We start from the raw sequence: 26,703 nt of genomic DNA on the forward strand, positions 1-26,703 counted from the left end.
AGGATAGTTGGTTCGGGTCCGGAGAGGTTTCGGAATGAGACGAGACACTTAGTCTCAAGATTGGAAGCTTAAGTTGAAATGGTTGACCGGATGTCAAGTTGTGTGTAAACGACTCTGGAATGGAGTTTTGATATTTCTGTTAGCTACGTTGGGTGATTTTAGACTTAGGAGTGTGTCCGGATTGTGAATTGGAGGTCAGTCGTTGAATTAGGCTTGAAATGGTGAAAGTTGAAAATTTTGAAGTTTGACCGAGAGTGGACTTTGTGGTTACCGAGCTCGGATTGAGGTTCTGAGAGTTGGAGTAGGGTTGTGGTGTCATTTTTGTGACTTCTGTGTAAAATTTGAGGTCAATCAGACGTGATTTGATAGGTTTCGACAGCGAAGGTAGAACACTACAAGAAAATAGGTTTTTAGCGACTATTTCTTAACGAAAGGATATGAATCCGATCGTAATAAGTGTATCTTTAACGACCCCATTTTTTTCCGGTCGTTAATTGCCAATTTTTAGTTCCATATTACCAGCGGGATACTATTCAGCCCTTAAAAGCCTTAATACCCGGTCGTAATTATCAATAAAATTAAGGCGCTACTTTTTCCCTCTTTAATTTTCACAACCCACGTCTCTCAGCCCGCCACCCACCGCCTCCCTCTTCGAAAAAAACTCTCCCATTAGCCAGAAAAAGGCCGGCAAGAGACCCATGGAGCAAACCCCCTAAAAGGCTACATGAAAGAAGGGTAAAGTGGAATGCTTGGAATTTGGTCCTAAGGATAAACTAATCTTCTACGGTCCCAGTGAAAAGTCAAGGTTTGAATCATACAAGTCAAAATCCATGACTTATGGACGCTCTGTAAGTCTCTCTCTTATGAAAAGTCTTCATTGTGATGTGACTGCAATTATCGATTTTCAGCACCTTTCCCCTCTCTTTGACACTATTGGAAACTCTGTGTATGAAGAACCTGTTAGAATGTTTTATGCAAATCTTTTCGTGAATGATAAAGATGATTTGGAATCTATGGTCTTAGGGACTAGAATGTGTTTGTCCAAAATTCTTGGCCCAAAGATTTTGAAGTGTCTTTTGATGAAGCAAAAAAATTTCTGTCCGATAACCCCCCTAACATTGGCCCCAAAAATCTTAAGTTTGAACACCGTGTCTTGGCCCACATGATTGGCACTACTCTCTTTCCTATATCTGGGTCCCTTAGCTCTTTGTCTACTAGAGATGTCTTTGTCCTCTACTGTCTGGTTAATAATAAACGTCTTGATTGGTTTGTGTGGATTCGTCATTATATGCTTGAGAGTATCAGGGACACATCCTCCTCTGCTGCATGTCTTCCCTATGGTCTTCTCATCTCTCATATTCTAGAAGTCATAAAAATAGACTTGGCACCCTATACACCCAAGTACATCACCAGTACTTATGATAAGACAGCTTTTTCAATGATAGGGTACACTCTGGATTATGATGGATGGGTTAGGTGAGCCAAGGTTGTAAGTGCTCTAGCACCAGTTGAAGTCCAAAATGATCAACTAGCTTCTCAGTCGACTGCCTCTCAGAATCTTCAACAAATTCAATATTACCTTGATGGAGTCAAGCTGCTTCTTGTTGAGATGAAAGAATAGGTAGATAAAATTAGGGACGTCACACAGATGTGGCCAAGCTCAGGATGGACATAGGAGCCACACGGAGACAAGAAACAAGGACTTTAAATTCTATGAGTAAAAAGATGGACAAACTCGTCAAGGACGTTGAAAATTCCTATGACTCCTTCTGCACCAAAGTGATCAACACCCTCAAATACTTCCTCAGAAGAAGTTAATACATCTTGCCATGATGTTATGCCAAACAATTTCTTTTGCTTATGCTTATTTTGGGTCTGTACTAACTAAGCCTCTGCTGAAGGCACTACTTCTGTCGCTCTAACCACCTTATTAGTATGTATATTTTATCCTATATTATTTTGTGTGCTTTTGTTTCCTTTTTGATTGATGTCAATGGGGGAGAAAAAATGTGAGTAAACACTAGTAGGAGGATCTGCAATTACAGTTATTCAGGAGATGATGGAAACAACATAATCTCAAGGGGAGCAACATCTTCAAAGGGAAGTATCCTAAATTACTCTTTACTCCTTCTTGATTGTCATCATCAAAAAGGGGGAGATTGATAGGTTTAAGTTTAAGTTTCAATGATGATAATATTATATTATGTTATATTTGAGAATGGAGATGCTCAACAAGATGTTGTTGCTACATCAATGATCAATCAAGAGAAGCAAATTTATTCATCCAGAATTAAGCTCACTCCAGGCAGATCAAAGGCATCAACGCTGATGCAAAGGGAAGCTGCAATTCACATCAAACAAAGGGGAAGAAAAAAGGACAAAAGACATGAGAGACAAGTTGAGTGGGAAACACATTTTAGTGGGAGACACTGGGAAGTGGTGCTTCTTGTCATCAAACACTCCTTGGATTAATTGAAATCCACCAAATAAAGACCATCTCACATACGCCCATCCTCAAGGAAAATATGAAGCATCTCGGTATAGAACAGTGCACTCCATAGTTTAAATAACTTCTAGCCCATCTCTCTCGGTATGGAACAGAGCACTCCAAGAGCATTCCAAGAAGAAATCAGAGACACTCTGCTCGAATACAACACTAAGCTCTTTGAAAGAATCAGAGATACCTTGCTGGATTAAAATACATACACACAACAATGCTTGCCTATAAGTTACTGGAAAACCCAAGCAGCAAGTGCGCAACTACATACATTGTATTCTAAGTCTATTTACTACTTAGCTCAAACACTGGAATCTTTAGTTATCAGTGTCTCAAAAGATAGAAAGATCTAGAACACAAAAGAGAGTTGTGTCAATTACTCAGAACTCAAAGTGAGACACTGTTCGTTGATGGTGAATGCGTTAAAATCATCTGTGTTGTAATATTTTCAAAGATCTTAAGAGAACCCTTGTGACCCAAGGGAAACTGGATGTAAGTACCACAACGGTACCGAACCAGTATAAATCGATGTGTGTTATTTACTCTTCTTCACTCCTTACTTTTATTCTGCATTGTGATCAGTCAACTAATACTTGTGTTAGTCGATTAATTTTTAAATAGTCAACAATTCACCCCCACTCTTGTACGTTCAAAACCTACAGACGTATGAATCAAAACAACGCAAGTCTAAATGACATGAAAAATTTATTGTAAAGAGTTTAAATGAAGTGAAATAATTAACTGCTCCTTTTCCAGACTTCCTTTGCAGTTAAATTTCATACTTGATCAATATAGATTGAAAGGAAGCTGCAAATTACAACCATTTAGAAAGTAATAACAAAGCTTAGCGTTTACTCCTACGCCATCCTAATTGGCCACCACTTTGATTTTTTTTTTTCTGGTAATAGGTCATTCATATCCAGATGTACAAATGGATCCAACAAGTTTTCCTTAGGCCATAATACCAGAGCACAGGTCGTAAGAGATGGTGACATGCTCACAAGTATGTCAAGATATTTACAAGTGTAATTTCAATTACCTTAAAACTCAACTAAAATAAGTAATAATATCTGGACAGATTGCAAGACAAACCACTTGCTGAGAACAAGTAATTCAGTAAGTTGCAAAGCTTCAAAAAGACTTTGAATAGTGCATTTCTTTAGTCTTAAGAGACATGGTCTCTGATAGGCTTAGTGGAATTGAAGAGTAAAGCAGCCTTAAGTTTGGACTAATTATGGAGCACCTTAACCATGGCCTATTCGGTCAATGAAACAGAATTTCTCATCTTTGTAGAGCAATAAACATTTCCCTTGCTTCTCCGAGAGAAATCAACGGTTGCTAAATTTAGAAATTGAGACAGAAAACACAAAAGAAAGCATCTGGAGATCTGGAGCTTGTAAACTTAGGAGTTTTAACAGACACACAAAGGAGGGTCGAAGAGCTGTAAATAGCGATAGTAGTACTTAATTGCTGGTGTCAATAGAGCCAGCAGCACAATTATGCAAAATGTCAGGCACATCCATCTACTGAATTAGGAAACATGAAAATTATAAAAGTATCGCGTCTTCTAATCAAGTGACTTGAAAAAATTTGCTTATATAAAAATTGGCTATATCCATTTGACAGGAGGTTAGTCATTTTAACTCAACGGTTACAAGCAGAAAATCCCTGTTTTCTACTACTACTATACAAAATGAATAAGAAAAAAAAAGGAATTGTTTCCCTCTTTGTCAAGTCCCACTTAAATGGGGAAGTGACATCTGTACTATCTCTCATCTTTCTCATTTCTAAAACTATTGCTTACAAAATTTCATGGGCAGAAGAATTTGCACCATGGTCCTACTCATAATCTCCTCAAGCGGGAGGTGAGATCAATGAACACATCCTCTTTGCAAGGTATTGTTAGACCGCCCATTGGATGATCAAATCCAAACTCTTCTTCAGCTTGAGCTAACAAGTCTTGAAATAAAGGCTGGCTCAGGTATGATATTGGCACGACAAATCGCTTCTTCTGGCTCTCTCCTACATATACTGTGCAATGTCCTTTCGGAACACCTCCAGTTGTTGAAGACCTCCTTAGGATTCGATTAGCCTGAATAAATGGAGTCACTTTGATACCCATTATCTCAAGGAATATGATGTAACTGCAAATGATGAAGGAAAATAAAGAACAAGAACTTTGAGAATTGCACACAAATGAAAGTTTTTTGAATGTCAGGATACTTGTGTTTTGCTGAAATGTTTGGGTCTGATTATATATAAGTTTATGACAAGTTTCATATCCAAAAGTTTAGTGGTTAAGAGAAATTGGTGGCTACAGGTGAGAGGCAACAACACATGAAGTTTCACATGGTTTTGCCTACTCTGTTATTGTCAAATAACTTAGATCATAAATTTGTTGAAGCACAACACTAGGCCCTACTGCTTCTCAGATTTGGAACAGAAGACACCCTTAAAATAAAAGCCACAAGTAGGTATGAAGTTGATGACAAGCACTTCTTTAATGCATTTGTTGTTATAGCAAAACCAGCCAAGATGACAATTCAAAGGTCCCCTATCTACATGACCAAGAAGGTAGAAGCACATGGTTTTGCTTCTAACCTGCAATTGCTCATCTGATAGTTTCAAATTATTGGCATTGGTGAGAAGTACCAAGTATGAGCTGATGTCGTTACTAATAGGCCCCGGTTGTCGATCAAAGTAAGAAAAAGAGGAAACTTAGCTTCATCCACCAATTTAAGGCCCCATATCAACATAGCCAACAGGCATCAGCACATGGCTTTGCCTTTTGTTGTTAGTAGCAATTTCAGCTCCAACTCAAAGCCTGTCTACAACCTCTTGTATAAATAACCCCCTTTTCTATGGATAGTTTTCATCATCAAGTAAAAGCATTATCTATTTAGCCATCAAAAGGTTCTAAATTTCTAGTTTACTTTCTTGCTTCACCACTTTCAAGAAAAAGAAAAATGGAAAGAAAGACAATGCTCAGTACTAAGAAGCTCATCAAAATGGCAAGGAGATGGCATAAGTTCGCGGCCAAGCAGAGGAAGAGGATTTCACTTCCAGGAAATGGTAGTGATGCAGACAGTTGTAGTACATCTTCATCCTCTATTGCCGGAAAAGGCCATTTTGTAGTCTATACAATTGATCAAAGGCGCTTCGTTATTCCTTTGGCTTATCTTGAAAATGAGGTCATTATGCAACTTTTAAACATGTCCGAAGAAGAGTTTGGACTACCAAGTGGTGGCCCTATTACATTACCCTGTGATTCGGCGTTCATGGACTACATCATGTCACTAATCCAGAAGGGTGTAACTGCTGGAGATCTTCACAAATCATTGCTCCTCTCAATTCCTTCATGTTGCTGTTCAGCTTTTTCCTTTCACCAAGGAAGTGGAAATCAACAAATTCTTGTTTATTGAGTCATGACATCATGTTTTGTAAATAATAGCTCAAAATAGACTTCATAGCTGTAGAAAAATAGGCAACTGAAAGCTTGTATCATTGCAGACTGGAATAGAGCTTTATCTTGAAATTAACCAGATCTATAACTCACTTTGCAATTTGACAATTGAGAAGCTTTAACATTCTCATCTTGGAGTAACACTATTATTTTATTGCAGGCAATCAACTTTGTCCATTGAAACTTACATTTACAGACATATGATCACACCAATGCAAGAGATTATCTACCCCACCTCCTATATGGGATAACTAATACCACCATTTTGGTATAAAATTTATACCAGTATTAGCTAATTATACCCACAAGCAAATATGGGATAATTACAATCCCAAATTTTATACCGGGATTAATATTCTTATCCCGGTAACCAAACGACCCTGGGTTGTTCCTCTTTCAGACTTTCTTTCTTGTTAAATTTCATACTGGATCATTATATATTGAAAACTGAAAAGGAAGCTGCAAATTACAGCAACCATTTTAGAGTGTAATAATCAAGTTCAGTGGTTCCTCTTATAGGACACTAACCGGGCCACCACTTCAATTCTTATTTCTAGTAACAGGTCATTCATGATTCATATCCAAATATACAAATGGATCCTGCAAGTTTTCTTCAGGCCATAATAACAGAGCCCAACTCTTAAGAGATGGTGACATAGTCACAGATATATCAAGATATTTACATGTGTATTTTCAATTAGCTTAAAGCATCAAATTCTGCACTTCCCCTTGCTTCCAGATATTCAAGTCAAGAAACTAAGCTGAACATGCCCTTTTCTCACACTGCACTCACAATCATGTGATTTAATACGTCGTTTTCGCTACCACTAGACAAGATGTGGAGTTCATCTGCTCAGAAGCATGTTCAGATTTATTATATATCTGGAGATCTGGAGAATGTAAATTTAAGAATTTTATCATACAACCACACAAAGTAGGTCGGAGAGCTGTAAATAGTGATAGTAGTGCAAAATGTCACGCACATCCGTCTACTGAATTAGGAAACATGAGCATATAAAAGTATTGAGTCTTCTAATCAAGTGACTTGAAAATTTGTGCTTATATAAAAACTGGCTATATCCATTTGACAGGAGGTTAGTCATTTTAACTAACTTTACAAGCAGAAAATCCTTGTTTTCTACTACTACTACTACTATACAAAATGGTTCAGAAAAAACAAGGAATTTGTTTCCCTCATTGTCAAGTCCCACTTAAATGAAAGTGACATCTTTACTATCTCTCATCTTTCTCATTTCTAAAACTACTGCTTTACAAAATTTCATGGGCAGAAGAATCTGCACAATGGTCCTACTCATAATCTCCTCAAGCGGGAGGTGAGATCAATGAACACATCCTCTTTGCAAGGTATTGTGAGACCGCCCATTGGATGATCAAATCCAAACTCTTCCTCAGCTTGAGCTAACAAGTCTTGAAATAAAGGCTGGCTCAGGTATGATATTGGCATGACGAATCGCTTCTTCTGGCTCTCTCCTACATATACTGCGCAATGTCCTTTCGGAACACCTCCAGTTGTTGAAGACCTCCTTAGGATTCGACTAGCCTGAATAAATGGAGTCACTTTGATACCCATAGTCTCAAGGAATATGATGTAACTGTAAATGATGAAGGAAAATAAAGAACAAGAACTTTGAGAATTGCACAAAAATGAAAGTTTTTTGAATGTCAGGATACTTGTGTTTTGCTGAAATGTTTGGGTCTGATTATATATAAGTTTATGACAAGTTTCATATCCAAAAGTTTAGTGGTTAAGAGAAATTGGTGACTACTGTTGAGAGAGAATGGCACATGAAGTTTCACATGGTTTTGCCTACGACTCTGTTATTGTCAAATAACTTAGACCATAAATTTTGTTGAACAACAACACTAGGCCCTACTGCTTCTTATGATTTGGAGCAGAAAAAGACGCCCTTAAAATAACATCCACAAGAATGGATAAATTTGATGATTTAGTCCAGGACCACCTGGTTTAGAGGTGAGTGACAAAGAATGCCAGATAGGAATAGCAACAGAAATACCACAAGAGAAAGAAAGATAACGTGACAAGAAATATCACATGCCATTGCCTTCTAACTCTTTGACAAGCACTAAGAAAAAAATGTCATATTTGTGGAATAACAACAAAATTCTCATAATCCAATTAAATGAACTTGTCTGCTATTTTCATCAATTCAATAAGAAAGAAAAATTATATGACTCATTCTTTTCTAGTCCCTTTCGATATGTCTGCGATTTATTTTTAAAGTTCTACTTTAGCTTAGCCCATTTGTTGTTATTCTGCACATAAAATGGAAGAAATACATTAATTTCTTTTCTTCAGTTGGAAAACTAGACAACCAGCCATATCCACAATTCATTAGGTCCCATATTCAACAGCAGCACATGATTCTGCCTTGCCTACCTAACTCAGGTTGACAACTTTAGCTACAATTCAAATTCATTCTCTAGCCTCAACTATAAATGAACTGCTTCCATGAGCCATTTTGATCATCAAACAGATAGCAATTACTCAAACCTTTTAAAAAGGAACCAACCTTTTTTATTTCCTATCTTCCAAAGAAATCAATATGGTCAGTGTTAAGAAATTGATAAAAATGGCAAGGAGATGGCAGAAGTTTGCAGCCAAGCAAAGGAAGAGGATTTCTTTGCCAAGATCAAGTTACAATGATGCAGAAAGCTGTAGCACATCATCTTCTATAGTTGGCAAAGGGCATTTTGTGGTGTATACAACTGATCAGAAGCGATTTGTAGTTCCGTTGGCTTATCTGCAACACGAGATAATCAGAGAGCTGTTGCACATGTCTGAAGAAGAGTTTGGACTTCCAAGTGATGGCCCTATCACTTTACCATGTGATGCCTTATTTTTGAATTACATCATATCACTCATCAGAAGAGGTGCAACTGTAGATCTTCAGAATGCTTTGCTTGTATCAGTTGCTTCCAGTCAATGCACATCAGCTTCATACCTTCAAGAACCAAGTCACCGGCAATTCTTAGTTTGTTGAGCTAACTTCAATAAGTTTTGTAATGGATACATGATACTCAATAAGTTTACAGAATGTTAACATCTAATTGTACATGAAAACTCCATATTCTTATCCAAACTGTTTTATTCTTTATAAATTGGGAAAATCTGATTGCATATCCGTTGTTCTCTAGTAGTCTTGCACCTAGAATATATAGCTTGTGGTTTTCACAATCACCGGGTAAGTTGATAAGCTCAATTCAAAGAACGTAATGTCAAAAGTTTCATCAAATCATTCTTTCCAGCAAGAAGAAATAAAAAAAAGACTATTGACTTAATTGTAAAAGTATGCACCAGGGGCTTCCGCAAAAGATTAATTTCAACCAAGATGATTTAGTTTCCTTGTTGTTAATGTCGTCTTCTAAGTAAACTGTAAGCAATTTTTAACTTGCCATTTTCAATTTATAAACAATTACATGAACAATAGAAGTAGGTATTAAAGCCCAAGAAAAATTAGCAAATTTTGGACAGTGGAAAGGGCAGTTGATCCTTTCCTTTTGCACATAGGAAGACTTGATATCATAACTATTAAGTCAAAAGAAGATTAGAGGAGGTAGGAAGAAGTCTAATATTCAATGTGAAGGTCCCCTACCTACATGACAAGGCAGGCAGGCAGCACATGGTTCAGCAAACTTAATCTAAAACAACAACAACTATGCCTCAGTCTCAAACAAGTTGAGGTCGGCAATATGAATCCTCATTCTTTTCATTAAGCTCAACTCATATCATTATCTTTACCAAAGAAATAAATCAAAGTGCAAGTAAATTATGAGGATTCATCATGAATTGGCAAGTATTACGCTGGCTGCTGACCTAACGCAACCTTCCTCCTTTATTCGGGCTTGGGACCGGCAATGTAAGCAGGCTCACACCGGCAGAGTTGTTAAGCGAACTTAATCTATCACCGAGAGAACTAGTCTTCATTCAAAGGTCTCAAACTCTTCAAATTGGTTGTGACTTGATAGGTCCATTCTGTTGTCGACCAAAGTGAAGATTTAAGCGTCTCTTACTCCCAAGATATTTTCTGGTCATAGCAGCAGTAAAATGCTACTGCCAAATTTCACACCAAGAGAAGCGGATGAAACATATTAGGAACCTATGGCATGTCTTCAACAATGACAATGCTTTTAGGGTGGGAAATGGTATGAAGATCTTATTTTGGGAGGATAATTGGTTTGGGACAGGGAGCTTTAAAGATTCTTTTTCCAGATATTTATATCCTAAGTCAACAACATGGATGTAAAATTGGAGAAGTTTGGACTCATCAAGGATGGAACCTAACTTTTAGAAGGTTTTTTAATGATTGGGAAATTAGGAGAGTTATTAATTTCTATGAGGTGCTTGGACAGTTCAAGGGCACAGAACAAAGGGAAGACAGATTATGGAGGCAGGGCAACAGTCAGGGAATCTTCACAGTCAAAGCTACCTATGGGACTCTCAACAAAGCTCCCATTCAACTAGAACTGTGGCCATGGAAACATATATGGAAAGTCAAAATCCCATACAAAGTGGCATGTTTCACGGGGTTAGTGATAAAAGAGGCTTGTTTAACTGAAGAAAATCTGATGAAGAGAGGCTTTCTTTTGTGTTCTAGATGCCATCTATGTGGCAGGAAGGTTGAGACCAACTGCCATCTATTTTTGCATTGTGAGGTTACCTCACAAATCTGGAATATTTTTTTGTGTATGAGGGGTCTCTCCTGGGCAATGCCAAAAAGCTCCTTGAGATTGCTTAAATGCTGGAACAGGGGAGGTGGTCTTCCCAGACATAAAAGCAGATGGAAGATGATACCACCGTGCATTTGGTGGACTATCTGGACAGAAAGAAATCTAAGATGTTTTGAGAGTACAGGCAGCCCAATTCAGAAGATCAAGATGAATGCCCTTTTGTTATTTTATTTTTGGTGTAAAGAGGAATTTACAGTCAATACTGAATCTATCCTAGAGATTTTAGAATCCTTGTAAGTTGTATAGGATATATGTTTTTTTTTCCCCCTTTCTTTCTACTTTCTCTCCTGTAAATTTGGCATTGGCACAGGCTTAGTGCCTTGTTATATGAAAATTGTTGCCATTCTCAAAAAAGAAGCGGATGAAGCAATGAATTGCAAAAGTTCTTATTTTTCAAGTCAAAATGAAAACATTTGATAGTAAAAGAATGTTCTGGCATCTCTTCGACCTAAAACCCCGGAATAAAATTCCTTCTCTTGGGTAAAGTTTCTTCATTCATCTTTGGTACTAACAAGCCTTCCCTTTACTAAGCTTGGAGTGCTAGCGAATATCTCTAACTCCTCAACATACAAGCTATAATTCCTGCTTTACTAGTGTACAAATTGTTTAAGGGAAAATTGGGATTTGATTCCCTCTCCATTCCTTCTCAACCAAGAAGTGAGATCAGCGGAATCCTCTTTGCAGGGGCTTTGTGTTTTGTGAGACGACCATAATGATCAAAACCAAACTGTTCCTCAGCTTCTAACGAGCTTTGTCTACGTTCTTATATAAGTTGATGGTAAGTCTCACATCCAAAAGTTTACTAGTAAGACAAATTTAGTGGTGGCTGTTGAGAGGCAATCCACATGAAGTTTCACATGATTTTGCATATCTTAGGTTCCTTTCATGATGTCTGTTACATTTTATTAGTCCTACTCAAGCTTGGCTGTGTTTGTTCTAATACTACAGAGCAAAATGGTAGAACTGAAAAATTAGACAACCAGCGATATCCACAATGCAGTAGGTCCCATATTCAACAGCACCACATGATTCTGCCTAGCACACCTAACTAAGGTTGATAACCACAGCTTATAGTTGAAATTTATTCCCTAGCCTCAACTATAAATAAACTGCTCCCATTAGCCACATTTTGATCATCAAGCAGATAGCACAATCAAACCTTCAAAAATATCCTCAATGTTTTTCATTCCTATATTCCAAAGAAATCAATATGATCAGTGTTAAGAAACTGATCAAGCTGGCAAGGAAATGGCAAAATTTTGCAGCCAAACAGAGGAAGAGAATTTCTTTTCCAAGATCCAATTACCTTGACGCAGAAAGTTGTAGCACACCAACTTCCATTGTTGGTAAAGGGTATTTTGGTTCCTTTGGCTTATCTACAACATGAGGTAATCAGACAACTGTTGCACATGTCTGAAGAAGAGTTTGGGCTTTCAAGTGATGGACCTATTACATTACCATGTGATGCCCTCTTCATGAGCTACATCATATCACTCATCAGAAGAGGTGTACCTGCAGAACTTCAGAATGCTTTGCTTGTATCAGTTGCTTCGAGCCGATGCTCATCCGTTCTAGAACAAAGAAACCCCCAAGTGCTAGTTTATTGACCTATGATAAGTTTTGTAGTAGTCTAGTAGATACAAAATACTCCACAAGTGTACAGCATATTAAATCTCAATTATTCATCAGAATTCTATATTCTTTTCCCCAAACGGTTTAATTCTCTGATCATTAAGGAGAATCTGATTCTTTTATTTGCTTTCTAGTAGTCTTATAATTTGAATTGAACTCCACTAATTATGACAACATTAAGTGACAATGAATGAACAGACAATATGATGTGGATTATAAAATTTTATGTGGTCAACTTTGGACCAGCCTAGAAAGTTTTCACAAAACAAGCAGTGAACAATAAAGGCAGGGATCCAATCTTTTGATTTTAGAATATTACATGACAAGGATTATAACATTACAGAACTTTAATATTCTAACCAATAGGGTTATAGATTTCTGTAGGCCGCACACCCTTAATATCCAGATCGTGGCATAATCAAATGGATAAGGTGGTACTCGCAGTTCGAAAGAAAGTTGTGTCAAGAGCTGAATAAAACCATCTTCTCAAATAAGATAGAGAGCAAACTTCTATACTGAAGCAAAAGTAAAGAACCATTCTTATATCTATGTTGCAGTAGTTTTTATCAAATTTATTTTTCTCAAGGAAACAATATCCCTAATTTCAATTATCAACATCCTTCACTTTCTTCTAGATAAAACCACACTATTTTGTATGAAATGATCTTTTGATCTTTCTTAATATGCACACCCCTCCACCAAAGAAAAGAAAAAGAACAAGAAAGACTTATTGATCTTTCTTCATATGCACACCCCTCATTTGTTTCAACACTATCAACCGAAGATTGAGTTTTCTCACTGTTAATGTGTCTTTTGAGTAAAATTTGTGAGTGTTAACTCACAATATTTTCAGTTTACAAACATTTACACTAATATCCTTGTGTCCTTGTCTAATAACTTTAATGCAGTTGTTTTCCTAGCACAACCAGCCAAGATGACAATTTAAATGTCCCCTATTTACATGATCAAGAAGGGAGCAGCACATGGTTTTGCCTTTTACCAGCATTTCTTTATCTAATTGTTTCTAAATTATTGTCATTGGTGAGAAGTCCCAAGCATGAGCTGATAACATAACTAATAGGCCTAATTAGTTGTCGACCAAAGTGAAGAAAGGAAGAAACTTAATCTTTTATCCTTTCAAGCTAACTTCATCCACAAATTTAAGGTCCCATATCAACCTGGCCCAAAGGCATCAGCACATGGCTTTGCCTTATGTTGTTAGTAACATAACTTCAGCTCCAACTCAAAGCCTGTCTACGGCCTCTTGTATAAATAATCCTCCTTTCATGAGCCTTTCATCATAAAACAAGCATCATCAGTTCATTCATCAAAGTTCTCTAAAGTTCTAGTTTACTTTCTTGTTTCTAAACTTCCAGAGAAATGAAGATGCTCAGTACTAAGAAACTCATTAACATGGCCAAGAGATGGCAGAAGTTCGCAGCAAAGCAGAGGAAGAGGATTTCATTTCCAAGAAATGCCAGTGATACAGACAGTTGTAGTACATCCTCATCCTCTATAGTTGAAAAGGGTCATTTTGTAGTATATACAGCTGACCAAGCACGGTTCATCATTCCCTTGGCTTACCTTGAAAATGAGGTCATTAGGCAACTTTTAAGCATGTCTGAAGAAGAGTTTGGGCTACCGAGTGGTGGCCCTATAACATTACCGTGTGATTCAGACTTCATGGACTACATTATTTCACTAATCAAGAAAGGTGTATCTGCTGGAGATCTTCACAAAGCATTGCTCCTCTCAATTACTTCATGTTGCTGTTCAACTTCTTATTTGCACCAAGAAAGTAGAAATCAACAGATTCTTGTTTGTTGAGTCATGGCATCATGTTTTTTGTAAATGATAGCACAAAATAGATTGTATAGCAGTTGAAAAATAGATAACTGAAAGCTTGTACTATTACAGATGGAATAGAGCTTCATCTTGGCAATTAACCAGATCTATAGCTTCATTTTCTCAATTTGGCAACTGAGAATGTTAACTTTCAATTTGGAAATTGAAAAGCTTTTAACATTCTCATCTTGGAGTAGCACTATTATTTTATTGCGGGCAATCAACTTTGCCGATCAAAACTTACATACATATAAATGAACTTTGCCGCCTCTCGCTCCCCAAAAGACTGGTATTATTACAGAGGGAATAGAGCTTTATCTTGAAATTAACATTCAATATCATACTTGTGGTAAGACAAGATAAAATGTCAATATGGTTATCAAAAGATAAAATGTCAATACACATAAACACTAGTGAACAAGTGCATCAGGGTTATAGTATAGATACTGATATCTCTTGTCATGAGCTGGTTGCCTAGAGCTTCTTAAGAGAGGCTCTGAGATGGGGCTGGATACCAATTAGACTGGTCGCCATTTCCACAACATAAGACAGTTCACAATTCTCCACTTTAAAAACTCGACTGATCTCCTTGACCTGTCCATTAGGTAAGTGAAGTATCACATTAGTCAAAATTTCAGCAGCCTCCACCAACAATCAAGGGTTTCTTTTCTAAACTTTGATACAAAAGGCCAAGTCAGTCCTGATTGAAAAAAGAAAACTTATTGCAACTACCAAAATGCTTTCTCATTAGCCTAGAAAATTTCTTTATGTAAGGACTCTTCTTCTCTTATGAAATTTCTAGTTAGATGAGCAGCGCTGCAAGAGGAGGTTACCTTTGAAGCATTGCCAACTTCTTCGCTGTTAAGCTTCACAACTCCCTCTTTCATGTCATATGTTCCTTTCTGTAGAATCAAAGTAGAAAGATTATAATTTTATGGTTGACCAAATGGATAAACAACCCGAACACACCGACATATATAATTGACCTCCTGGATTGTCAATGAGTCTTGTTTTTTAACATCAAAAGTCACTTCAAATTACCAGCTCACTATTAGTACTGCTCGCCGAATCATGGAAAAAAATGTCCTTAGCACATCTAAAAAATCTGATAACATGAAATTTTGAGGCATGATCCATGAATCACAGAAATGAATTTAAGTGATATACATTCGACAATTTATATTTTTCAACACTATCGGTGAAACTTCACCTTCAATACCAATTACCGTATATACAGTAGGTTGATTATTGTTTCTATCAGGTTACCAATTAATGTTTGTTATATATATTTAGCTATAATTACCTTATAAGTGACTTGATACTGTAAGTATGTCCGTGCACATAACTTAAACTCCGCAGAATTAGTCTCTCAAATTTTGGTTATCGTTGCAAAGTTTTTATGTAAAATGTCTACGGATGCAATAAATTGCATGTAATTCATAAGGAAATTAAAACACCTGGACTTCAACAAGACCAGTGCTCTGAGCAATGACGACTTCAATAGTTCCGTCGAGTTTAGGTTTCCAATATCCACTCTCAGAATGCATAGGTTGTCCGGATTTCAGGTTCCATGTCTTTTGAGAATAAGCTATCACAGGCTGATAATAAAATAAGCAAATTTTAGGCAAAATATATCACATGTACAGTCAGGAGTTCTATAAAAGGAATTTAAGCAAATTTTATGCATGCTTGTTTTGAGCCGAGGGTCTATCAGAAACAGCCTCTCTACCTACACGAGGTAGGTGTAAGGCTGCATACTCTCTACCCTCCCCAGATCCTACTTGTGAGATTACAGTGGGTATGTTGTTGTTGCTGAATTTATAAACATGCAAGAATGCAACACTAATTTGAACATGTCAGCTAAAACAATTTTTGAATCCCATTTGTCACTGCATTAGAAGATTCCCCTATTTGAATCAATGTGTATATATAGAACAAAACTTTTTCCCCCTACTTGCACATTACTCTGTCCTCCCATTTTATGTAGCATTATTTGACCGGGCACAGTCGCACAGAGTTTTAAGCAAATTTTTTTTTTAACTTGTGATCTAAATAAGTAATAGATTTTTTGTGGCTATAAATATCTAATTTATTAAGGTGAAATGAAAAATAAAGGTATCATTATCTTTTACACCGACTAAAACGGAAAGTGTGCTACATAAATTGGGAAAAAAGGAGTCTAATTTCTTGAGGAATTGGATTCAATTGAATCTCCTAAATTGCATTTAGCTCCGAGATAAAACGAAGCTAACCTTGTTGGGAGAGTGTGAAAATTGGAGCTCTTCGGAGTAATTGAAGGAGGAAATAGTTGGGAAAAATCCCTCTCCTTCACCTCTCCAAATCCCAAGCAGAAATGATATAGGTTTTACAGCCGGATGCACCGGCAACGTTTCCGATTGATTTGACACAGTTCCCTCCTCCATTATTCTCTCGTTCTCTCCTTTTTTTTTTCTTCTTCTTTTCAGATAAAAGACAGAACTGTTGATTTCCCCCATACTTATTCAAGAGTCAGAATACATTGCGTTGACCAAGTAAATACAGTGTTTGGACGGTTGCTTAGTTGACCATGCAAATAGTCTCCCTATAGTCTATACAGAGTTTAAAATATAAAATATTCCATTGTCCTGTACTAATTTATGTGATATATTTTCTTTTCTAGCTATATAAATATTTAAAATTTAATTTAGACCATAAGTTTAAAAAGTTTGTGAGTCAAATAAAGATTCTTCAAATAGAACCATGATCCTTCAAACGCAGTAAGACTTTTTCTATCTATCCTGAAACAAAAGTCAAGAACCATGATTCTTCAAATAGAAGACTTTAGGCTATAATTCCCATCTAACAAAACTAAAAGTCAAAATTACTGTTCAGCAATATTCTTCTTTTTTTTATTGAATTCAACTTCTTCTAAATCCTACTATCTAATAGCTAGCAGTAAGTGATCAGCAACCGATGAAAAGCAGAATATCTCATTATGATTTTTCCTGTCTTCTATGATTCAAATATGTAGCACTGAATCACATTTAATGCAATAGTTTTTGTAAAAACAACCGGCCAATTAACAGGGTGTGGAGGTCGAGAATTAAGATAGTAGGGTAATATGAAGTCGAATGTCTTTTATCTCATTTAAGTAGCAGTAGCGTTGTCCACATATTTTCATATTCCTATATTTCTATTACTACTTGGATGCTTTTGTTCTGATTATTCTATTATCTTGTTGGTATTATTCCTTTTTTGACTTTTTCACTATTGCATTTCTCTCTCTCGATTCTGTTGTGATTGATTATGCATGCTTGTTTGAGCCGGGGGTCTACCAGAAACAGTCTTTCTGCCTGCACAAGGTAGGGGTAAGCATGGGCGGATTTAGGAGGGCGGAAGGGGGTTCACTCGAATCCCGTTCGCCGAAAAATTACATTGTATATGAAAGGCAAAATCTCCCCTTGACATAACCCAAAAGTGTAGCTTAGTGGTCAAGGGGTTCAAAACCTTTGTAAGGTCATACGTTCAATTCCCACTAGCTACAAATTTTTAAAACATTTTTCTTTGAACCCCCTTCGCAGAGATCCTGCCTCCGCCACCGAGGTAAGACTGTGTACACACTACCCTCCCCAGACCCCACTTGTGAGATTATATTGGGTATATTGTTGTTGTAACCGGCCAATATGACAATTTAAAGACCCCCTTAGCACATGGTTTGTTCTTCGACCAGCAATTCTTCATTCATTAATGGTATTAAAATTACTGGCATTTTGCCAGAAGTCCCATGTTTAAGCAGATAGCCTAACTAATAGGTCCAAGTTGTTGTCTACCAAAATGAAGAGGGGCATTTTTCACCAATTTAAGGCCCCATATATACATGACCAACAGGCATCAGCACATGATTTTGCCTTCACAAAACTTCAGCTCCAACTCAAAGCCTGTCTACAGGCTCTCATGTGTACTGCAGATCTTCACAAAGCATTGCTCCTTTCAATTACTTCATGTTGTTGTACAACTTCTAATTTGCACCAACAAAGTGGAAACCAGCAACTTCTTGTTTATTGAGTTATGACATCATGCTTTGTAAATGATTGCACAAAATAGATTGTATAGCAGTTGAAAAATAGGCAAGTGAAAACTTGTATTATTACAGATGGAATAGAACTTTATCTTGAAATTAACCAGATCTATAGCATTTATTATCTTGAAATAGTCCCAAATTATGAATTCAAATTCTATGCACAAAAGAGTAAAACTTAAAAGGTAGTTGCAGGTAATTCTATTTAATAGCATTTATTGGTAGGATAAATCGTAAGTAATCTACAACAACAACAACCCAATATAATCCCACTAGTGGTGTTTGGGGAGGGTAGTGTGTACGCAGACCTTACCCCTACCTTGGGATAGAGAGGCTGTTTTCGATAGACCCTCGGCTCCCTCTCTCCAAGAACTCCCACCTTGCTCTTGGGGTGACTCGAACTCACAACCTCTTGGTTGGAAGTGGAGGATGCTCACTACTAGAGCAACCCACTAAATCGTAAATAATCTGTTTTAACATATTAAAATATATAGATCGTGTTAAAAATTCAGCTAGTATATATAAATTAAATCTTAAAATCATATAGTAGGCAATTTCCTATTGCATTGGAAATAGTGGCTAAATTTAAAACTTGATGAAATCCAATTAGTGGACATAAATCTTTTCTTCTTCATTCATTCTTCCTCTTTTTTAGGACATAACTCCAGAAAAAGTAGGGGAAACTTTACTCATTACACTGTATAATAACACTAAGAAAAAAAAAATTTCAAACAAAATATATCACTTTCTTAAAACTAAGACATGAGACATAACACTTGAAAATAACCACCAAAAAAGAAGCTCATAAATCAACGAAAATTACCTAAAACTGAGCTTAACGGTAGGAAATTTTCTAAACGTGCAACCAAACAGAGCATAATAAAACACTTACTGCTGTTAAATCTTCGACGAAAATGATTGAACAGTCCTCCTTTTTGTCATTGTACACAGTTCCACGTGGGTTTAAAACTTATGAATAAAGCGCAATATACGATTATAAATCGCATTTCAAAAATGCGATTTATAAGTCGCATTCTGAAAATGCAATTTACAGATCGCAATCATAAATCCACATTATAGCTCACATCTTACAAATTTGATTTTTCTGTCGCACATTAATTTTAAACTATTAGTGTTAGATTTATTGTGTATTGATGTAAATTAATTACTCCCTATGTTTCAATTTAAATGACACACTTCCCCTATTAATCGTTCAAAAAAGAATGACACATTTTTATATTTGGAAACAATTCAACTTTAAACTTTTCATTTTACCCACTTTACTCTTATTGAGAAACTTTTATAGCTACACAAATGTCATGACCCCACAAAACTTTTGCCCCTTAAACTTTTAGGACCACATGTTTCAAAAGTATTTTTTTTCCATATGTTTTGTGCCAAGTCAAACTACATCGTCCAAATTGAATATAAATCTATGTTAATTTATAATTAAGTCTAAATGACATGAAAATTAATTGTAAAGAGTTTAAATTAGGTGAAGTTATAAAGTGTTCCTTTTTCAGAAACTTTAGACATTCCTTTCAGAATTCAAAGTCCATTTACTTTTTTTAGGGAAAGAATGAAAAAAGAAGAGGCTATAAAAGTAGATCAAATCTTTAGAGCACAATGAAGCTTAACTTCAGATATTTAAAGAGAATCCTTTCAACTATTTGCATTTTGAAGTCTGTTTTTCTTTTTGCTTGGCTTCATTTCTTCATGTATACATTGCCAAGTATTGACTAGAACAACTAAAACGATGGTGACTATAATTGCAAATGGCCTAAGTCAGCTGAGTGTTGATCAGTTGATTTTCCAGTAAACTTTAGCTTATTCTGATTCAAGTCAGATGCCAGATTTCACGCACATCAAAAAAGAAATTTTGTCGAATAAACATTTTTTCCGTTAGATGACACTCTCTAATGCACTAGTCTCCTCGATCCAGACTAGTGCAGCTAAAGAAAGCATGTGCTTAAATACTTGTTCAGCAGCAAGTCTGTAAAAGAATATTGGGAATTGTATAGGCAAATAAGACTAAAGAGTGAGTAACCAGAACTAGAACTTCTGGTATTAAAATATTTACATTGAGATCCTCTATACAATGAAAATGATCTCTCTCTGTAATCTACTCTTTCTCTTTTCTAAAACTATTGTTTTACAAAATTTCATGGGCTGAAGAATTTGCACCATGGTCGTACTCATAATCTCCTCAAGCGGGAAGTGAGATCAACGAACACATCCTCTTTGCAAGGTATTGTTAGACCACCCAATGGATGATCAAAACCGAACTCTTCTTCAGCTTGAGTTAGCAAGTTTTGAAATATAGGATGGCTTAAGTATGATATTGGCACCATGAATCGCTTCTTCTGGCTCTCTCCTACATATACTGTACAATGTCCTTTTGGAACACCTCCTCATGTTGTAGACCTCCTTAGAATTCGATTAGCCTGAATAAATAGAGTCGCTTTGATATCCATTGTCACTAGGGATATTTAGTAATTCTAAATGGTGAAGGAACAAAAAGAACAAGAATTTGAGAATTGTACAGAAAATGGAAGTTTTTTTTTTGTTATAATCTGGATACTTGTGTTTTGCTCAAATCCTTTGTTGACCGAGTATATATAAGTTAATGGCAAGTTTCATACTCAACTAGTGATAGACAACGGCACATGAAGTTTCACATGGTTTTGCCTACACTGTTATTGTCAAATAACTTAGACCATAAATTTGTTGAACAACAACATTAGGCTCCACTGCTTCTCATGATTTGGAACAGAAGACACCCTTAAAATCCACAAGAGTGGATGAAGTTTATGACCAAGTATACAATGATATTGCCTTCTAACTCCTTGACAAGCACTTAGAATTTTAGGGCATATTTGTGGAATAACATGAGGTTTCTCATAATCCCATTAACGAGTCCCTCCTCTAAAACTCAGCTTTATAGCCAAGATGACAATTCAAAGGTCCCCTATCTACATGACCAAGAAGGGAGAAGCACATGGTTTTGCTTCTAACCTGCAGTTGCTCATCTAATGGTTTCAAATTATTGGCATTGGTGAGAAGTACTCAAGTATGAGCTGATATCATTACTAATAGGCCTCGGTTGCCGATCAAAGTAAAGAAAAGAAGAAACTTAGCTTCATCCACAAATTTAAGGTCCCATATCAACATAGCCAACATGCATCATGTAAAGCCCCATAAGTATTGGACGTTTATTTGGGCCAATTATAACTTTAGTGTCGTGTTTATAGTGACCTTGAGGTGTACCTTGAGTCACATGGGAGTGGTGTCGACATGGAAATATGTATATATATCTATGGTATTGATTAGTCGTGATTTGAAATAGTCAAATGGCCAAATGAATCAAAACTTTGAGAGTTGGAGTAAATACTGCTTCAAGTGTGAATTCTTATTTAGTCATTGTATTATAAAATACACTCCAGCATAAGTGTTGCCAATACTTTCACTGTGAAGCCACTAAAATAAATTGAAGTCTTGAGCTTTACACGTGGGAATTTATGGTCAAGCTCACTAAGGTACCCACATAAGTGATAGTTAAGAAATTGGCACATTTAATATGTTAAATGTGAACACTAAGCCTCACTTAGCTATCAAGATAATACCGTGTAACACAAATCTGATAAGTGAGCTCTTAAGCTCAAACCAGATCCAAAAGGATGGTGGAATCAAGCATTATAAGTGAGCTCTTAAGCTCAAAACTATACCCACTGGATTCAATTTTGTAAAATGGAAGCAAGATTCTTCTTTGGGCCATTCTTGTTTAGAGAAGAAAGAGCAGCGTATCAGCTCATCTGGTATGCAATAGCTGCACATTCATTGAAATCCTAGATTTGTAAAGAAACTATTCAAGAACTCAAAAGAGGGAAAAAGCTAGGTTTTTCTACTGCAAGGTAATTCTACCGCTCCCTCTCCAATTATGAAGTTCAAATGAGTTATTTAGTGCATTTGAGTAAGAAAAAGGTGATGGGAACTTGATATTAGAGTAACCCCAAAATTGGTGTTCTTGACATTAAAGAGCTTAAGGAAGAGGAAAATGGATAGTAACTAGGGATAAGGATTGAGTTAAATAATGATTCTAATAATTCTTTAGGTTGATATATGCTTTATAATAACATTTTGGAGTTAATTAAATTATGGGAGTAATCGAAAATAAGGATATTGGATGGCTTGATGCTGATTATGAGCTCGAAAAAGAGTCATGATGAACTGTTGAAACTTGAATTGATAGAGTTCAATTGTATATGTTATAGATTGATATCGTTGAACGAGTTGAGCTTGTTGGACAAGTTTAGAGTAATTTGGAAAGCTAAGATGAAGTAAGTTAAGATGTACCTTCCCTTAAGGATTATTTGATTCCATGAATTCTAATATTTGCTGAAGCAATTTAAATGTTAGTTTGGGTTGTTGGAGCGATCGAACCTTACCATCCATGTTTTTAACATTATGAGATATTCTATGCTATCATATAGTATTGAACACGCATAAATTGTATTGCTGGCCATTTATTGTCTTTTATTGAACAATGGCACTTCAAACCGTGTTTTTCCACTTGACTTGGATCAAGTGATTATCGCAAATAGTGAAACTCATTATCTTGTGATTTTACAACATATCGAGATATTTTTAAAAAGGTTATCATTTTATTGAAGTCAAAGGAACCTTATCAACATGTAGAATTGTTCTATGGGCCTTGAGATCCAATTTTCGAAAATATTTACAGGACCTATGGATCATGCAATTTAAAGAACATATTGTTTGGGAGGACCATAGTTATTATCGCAACAGAACACATGTTTCAGTGTGTACCATATATTGTCTAATGAGACTCCTTACTATGCTAGCACTATCGTCAAAATCCCATAGTAATGGGTGAGGCGGCCTTGTGACCAGGCGATGGTTACTATCGTCAATATCCTTCGGGTGAGACGTCCAAGTTGACCAGGGGATGGTCAACATACAGACATCGATTATCGTTATTATTATAACTATTGGAACTCCCTATTGAAAGATTTACCTATTGAAAGATTTATAGCGTATTGAAAGATTTACGGCCTATTGAAAGATTTGTAGTCTATTGAAATGTTTACAAGTTTATTAAAAGGTTTGCAGTTTATTGAAATGCTTTTAATGTTTATTTCTTTCATTATTCATTTTATGATTATGAATTGTCATACTTATTTTACTTCATGTATTTTACATATCCCTAAAGTATCGTTCCAACCTTATCGGAAAGAGTCAATGATACTTACGGGGTACGATTTCTATGAAATTGTGCTCAGCCTCCTACGTGGGACAACTTATTTTATATTTTTGATATTGTGGCTTTGGAGTTGACAGCACGAGCTAGATGTCTTCTGCATTTGCTACTATACTTGGTAAGCCCGCTCTTTTATCGGTGGGTCTATGTCTAGTGATTTTATTATGTCCATTTATGTCCATAGAGGTTCCAGTGACACTGTGGGGCGGTCTAGTCATACAAATGATATTATTTTTTTTTTAAACTCTCATGTTCATTCCGCACTTATGTATCTTGGCCAAAGGCCTACTTATGTTTTGAGTTAAAACTTTTAACCAAACGATTCAAGACGATATTTCAAGTGTTTATGTGATACTTCAAATTTTTGAAATAATCATGAATGGGTAGATAGGTTCAAGTGGTTCGCTCGGTGTAAGTTGAAGGCACTGGGTGCCGGTTGCGCTGGTCTTTTTGGGGCGTGACACATCAGCACATGGCTTTGCCTTTGGTTGTTAGTAACAAAACTTCAGCTCCAACTCAAAGCCTGTCTACAACCTCTTGTATAAATAAACCCCTTTTCTATGGACATTTTTCATCATCCAGTAAACGCATTATCTATTTAGTCATCAAAAGGTTCTAAATTTCTAATCAGACAATGCTCAGTACTAAGAAGCTCATCAAAATGGCAAGGAGATGGCAAAAGTTCGCAGTTATGCAGAGGAAAAGGATTTCGCTTTCAGGAAATGCCGGTGATAGAGACAGTTGTAGTACATCCTCATCCTCTATTGTTGAAAAGGGTCATTTTGTAGTATATACAACTGATCAAGAAAGGTTTGTCATTCCCTTGGCTTATCTTGAAAATGAGGTCATTAGGCAACTCCTAAGCATGTCTGAAGAAGAGTTTGGACTACCAAGTGGTGGCCCTATTACATTACCCTGTGATTCAGCTTTCATGGACTACATCAATTCACTAATCAAGAAAGGTGTAGCTGCTGGAGATCTTCACAAAGCATTGCTCCTCCCAATTCCTTCATATTGCTGTTCAACCTCTTATTTGCACCAAGAAAGTGGAAATCGGCAGACTCTTGTTTATTGAGTCATGTGAGACTCTTTTTGTAAATGACATAGTAGGACTCGGATAAAGTCTGCCAAAAACATTATTAATTAGGTATTGGACTTGGACACATCTTGTGCCGTCTTTTACAAGGTGGGAAAAACATGGCAATTCGAGAAAAATACTGTCTGAAATATTTTCAAGGCTTCCTGTTAGGTCTTTAATGCGTTTCAAGTGTGTTTCAAAATTTTATAATTCTCTAACTGTATCAAATGCAGTTTTCATGAATATTCATCAATGCCGCTCTATGAATTGTTCCAAATTCCTTGTTCGTGAAGTAAGATCTATTTGCGCTGTAGAACAAAAAGAAGATGGAAACGTCTCACTTCTTCATATTGAGGAATTTGATAAACTAGATACCCGTCAACATTTTCGTTTAATGTGCGTTAATGGTTTGTTTTGTTCATGGTATAAATCGTCGCAACCTGTTGCAATTTTCAATCCGAGTACAAGAGAAATAAGATTTCTTCCTGAAGTGGAACATGTTGATGATTCAAAATTTTACTTTTCATTAGGATTTGACCCTGAAGAGAAGATGTATAAACTTTTGATGACCTCCACAATTCCTTTTAAAAAAAAGTCCACAAGAAATTGGGGTTTTTCTTTAGGTATAGACGAATCATGGAGAGAGATCAAAACCATTGCAGATGTATATATGTTCAATGACGCAATTTGTATCAATGGAGTTATCTATCGGTTGAGTTACTTTTCCAAGTGTGTTATAGTCGTTTTCGATGTTAAATCCAAAACTTTCAGAATTGTACCATTATGGATTGGTGAACATGATTCCACAGCATCGTATTATATGCTAATAGAAGTAAAAGGAAGTTAGCGATCATAGATTATGGAGAGAAGTTTGGTGGTGACATGGATCTGTGGATTTTTGGGAAGACGCAATTGCAAGAAGGAGGCCGATGGGAGATGCATATTATTGCCTTTCCCTTGCAATGGAAAGAGAGACAATTTGAAAGGCCAATTTCTTATTTTCGCATATATCAAGAAGGGGAGATTGTGTTCGTTGTTAATATGAAGAAAACCCATAAATTATCTTATTTCTGTTATGATATCACAAGAAAAACTTGGAGAGAATTTCAACCGCAAGGACTTCCTATAGAGGGTTCCATACAAGGAATTTATATTTATAAAGAAAGCCTCTTTCCATTGTTAAAATCTTCTAATTCTCATAACCAAATTTAAAATGCAAGGTGTTTGGACGTTGGAGGGTATGGCCATTATGGTTTTTCTTTTTCTTTTTAGTTGTATGCAATCTCTTTAAATTTTTTCCTTTTTAAGGGTTCTGATACAAATTGTTAGAAACTTAGAGTCCACCAAACTATATAGAGAATTAGTTTCCACAGAACGCATGCACACAACAGTAAGTAAATGACACAGTAGAGTTTTACGTGAAAACTCTCAGCTCACGGGATTAAAAACCAAGACCTACCCTTGTAGGATTTTAACTTTACTACTGAGCAAACTTCAAATTACAAACTGTTGTAACCTAGGAATTAACCTCTTAATCCCTCACTAACTTGTAACAACTCTATTACAAGCCCCTTTGTAATACTCTATTATAAAGCTTACAACTCGACTAACTCTAGCCAAGACATAAACATATGGTTTATGATTTTACAAGGGTTTCCTACACAGTACTTCTAACTAAGCTAAGTACGAATTACAAGTAAATTGTTTTGACAAAGATGATACACAACATATGATGACTCAACGCAGGAAACTGGTCCTTCGTTATGTTGCTCTTTGTTCTTGACGCCTTGAATGTCACTTGCAGGTTGGTAATACACTTGAGAGAAAGCTTGATGAATTCTAGAGTGTGCAAGTGTTGTTTTGCCGTTCCTTTATGTTAATATTGCATAAGTGACATCACTTGAATGATGTAAGCATGTTTGGTACAAAGGCAATTCCCATAAAGTGACTGCTCCACTGTTTGCACTGTTGCGTGTGTGCAGAGGAACAATTGCAGTCACTTTACAGCTGTGGGGAGTTGACTGGTATTGTCAGCAAGGGAACTGATATCGATCTGCTCCCTCTGTTGTTTCTTGGACTCTGA

General features: G+C 36.3%; 8 protein-coding genes and 1 long non-coding RNA gene across 9 annotated transcripts; 6 read left to right on the top strand and 3 right to left on the bottom strand.

Moving 5' to 3' along the window:
• Positions 1 to 4,073: 4,073 nt before the first annotated feature.
• LOC104088964 (auxin-responsive protein SAUR21-like) lies at positions 4,074 to 4,837 on the bottom strand. Its single transcript, XM_009593758.4, has one exon. It carries the CDS (start codon positions 4,617 to 4,619, stop codon positions 4,341 to 4,343), a length of 279 nt encoding a protein of 92 aa, XP_009592053.1. The 5' UTR covers positions 4,620 to 4,837; the 3' UTR covers positions 4,074 to 4,340.
• Positions 4,838 to 5,463: 626 nt separating this feature from the next.
• On the top strand, positions 5,464 to 5,919 carry LOC104088969 (auxin-responsive protein SAUR68-like). The gene has a single exon (XM_009593763.4). The coding sequence runs from the start codon at positions 5,464 to 5,466 to the stop codon at positions 5,917 to 5,919; it is 456 nt and encodes a 151-aa protein (XP_009592058.1).
• Positions 5,920 to 7,001: 1,082 nt separating this feature from the next.
• LOC117274838 (auxin-responsive protein SAUR21-like) lies at positions 7,002 to 7,750 on the bottom strand. The gene has a single exon (XM_033654213.2). The coding sequence runs from the start codon at positions 7,549 to 7,551 to the stop codon at positions 7,273 to 7,275; it is 279 nt and encodes a 92-aa protein (XP_033510104.1). The 5' UTR covers positions 7,552 to 7,750; the 3' UTR covers positions 7,002 to 7,272.
• An 822-nt stretch (positions 7,751 to 8,572) lies between these two features.
• LOC117274836 (auxin-responsive protein SAUR68-like) lies at positions 8,573 to 8,983 on the top strand. The gene has a single exon (XM_033654211.2). The coding sequence runs from the start codon at positions 8,573 to 8,575 to the stop codon at positions 8,981 to 8,983; it is 411 nt and encodes a 136-aa protein (XP_033510102.2).
• A 4,661-nt stretch (positions 8,984 to 13,644) lies between these two features.
• On the top strand, positions 13,645 to 14,308 carry LOC104088967 (auxin-responsive protein SAUR68-like). The gene has a single exon (XM_009593761.4). The coding sequence runs from the start codon at positions 13,743 to 13,745 to the stop codon at positions 14,187 to 14,189; it is 447 nt and encodes a 148-aa protein (XP_009592056.1). The 5' UTR covers positions 13,645 to 13,742; the 3' UTR covers positions 14,190 to 14,308.
• Positions 14,309 to 14,520: 212 nt separating this feature from the next.
• LOC104088966 (peroxynitrite isomerase Rv2717c-like) lies at positions 14,521 to 16,716 on the bottom strand. The gene is made up of 4 exons (XM_009593760.4): positions 16,460 to 16,716; positions 15,665 to 15,805; positions 15,041 to 15,109; positions 14,521 to 14,801 (listed from the first exon to the last, which is right to left on the bottom strand). The coding sequence occupies exons 1-4, from the start codon at positions 16,700 to 16,702 to the stop codon at positions 14,682 to 14,684; spliced, it is 573 nt and encodes a 190-aa protein (XP_009592055.2). The 5' UTR covers positions 16,703 to 16,716; the 3' UTR covers positions 14,521 to 14,681.
• Positions 16,717 to 21,671: 4,955 nt separating this feature from the next.
• LOC117274839 (uncharacterized) lies at positions 21,672 to 22,820 on the top strand. Its single transcript, XR_004505015.2, has 2 exons — positions 21,672 to 22,175; positions 22,536 to 22,820. It is a non-coding gene; the product is annotated as an uncharacterized lncRNA (long non-coding RNA).
• A 1,383-nt stretch (positions 22,821 to 24,203) lies between these two features.
• LOC104088965 (auxin-responsive protein SAUR68-like) lies at positions 24,204 to 24,617 on the top strand. The gene has a single exon (XM_018768410.3). The coding sequence runs from the start codon at positions 24,204 to 24,206 to the stop codon at positions 24,615 to 24,617; it is 414 nt and encodes a 137-aa protein (XP_018623926.3).
• Positions 24,618 to 24,798: 181 nt separating this feature from the next.
• Positions 24,799 to 26,703, top strand: LOC138893191 (putative F-box protein At1g32420). The gene is made up of 2 exons (XM_070176967.1): positions 24,799 to 25,462; positions 26,603 to 26,703. Exons 1-2 carry the CDS (start codon positions 24,799 to 24,801, stop codon positions 26,701 to 26,703), a joined length of 765 nt encoding a protein of 254 aa, XP_070033068.1.

The sequence above is a fragment of the Nicotiana tomentosiformis genome, chromosome 5, assembly GCF_000390325.3.
Source record: "Nicotiana tomentosiformis chromosome 5, ASM39032v3, whole genome shotgun sequence".
In the NCBI taxonomy this organism is placed as follows: Eukaryota; Viridiplantae; Streptophyta; class Magnoliopsida; order Solanales; family Solanaceae; genus Nicotiana; species Nicotiana tomentosiformis.

Bases quoted from the DNA above. Each gene is read 5' to 3' on its own strand.
- LOC117274836 (XM_033654211.2), top strand. From the start codon at position 8,573: ATGGCAAGGAGATGGCAGAAGTTTGCAGCCAAGCAAAGGAAGAGGATT.
- LOC104088969 (XM_009593763.4), top strand. From the start codon at position 5,464: ATGGAAAGAAAGACAATGCTCAGTACTAAGAAGCTCATCAAAATGGCA.
- LOC104088964 (XM_009593758.4), bottom strand. From the start codon at position 4,619: ATGGGTATCAAAGTGACTCCATTTATTCAGGCTAATCGAATCCTAAGG.
- LOC104088967 (XM_009593761.4), top strand. From the start codon at position 13,743: ATGAAGATGCTCAGTACTAAGAAACTCATTAACATGGCCAAGAGATGG.
- LOC104088966 (XM_009593760.4), bottom strand. From the start codon at position 16,702: ATGGGGGAAATCAACAGTTCTGTCTTTTATCTGAAAAGAAGAAGAAAA. The intron at 15,806-16,459 runs GTTAGCTTCGTT...TTTTATTATCAG, and splicing joins TTTCACACTCTCCCAACAAG to CCTGTGATAGCTTATTCTCA. The intron at 15,110-15,664 runs GTGTTTTAATTT...TTGATTCTACAG, and splicing joins CTGGTCTTGTTGAAGTCCAG to AAAGGAACATATGACATGAA.
- LOC117274838 (XM_033654213.2), bottom strand. From the start codon at position 7,551: ATGGGTATCAAAGTGACTCCATTTATTCAGGCTAGTCGAATCCTAAGG.
- LOC104088965 (XM_018768410.3), top strand. From the start codon at position 24,204: ATGGCAAGGAGATGGCAAAAGTTCGCAGTTATGCAGAGGAAAAGGATT.
- LOC138893191 (XM_070176967.1), top strand. From the start codon at position 24,799: ATGCGTTTCAAGTGTGTTTCAAAATTTTATAATTCTCTAACTGTATCA. The intron at 25,463-26,602 runs GTTAGCGATCAT...GCGTGTGTGCAG, and splicing joins GCTAATAGAAGTAAAAGGAA to AGGAACAATTGCAGTCACTT.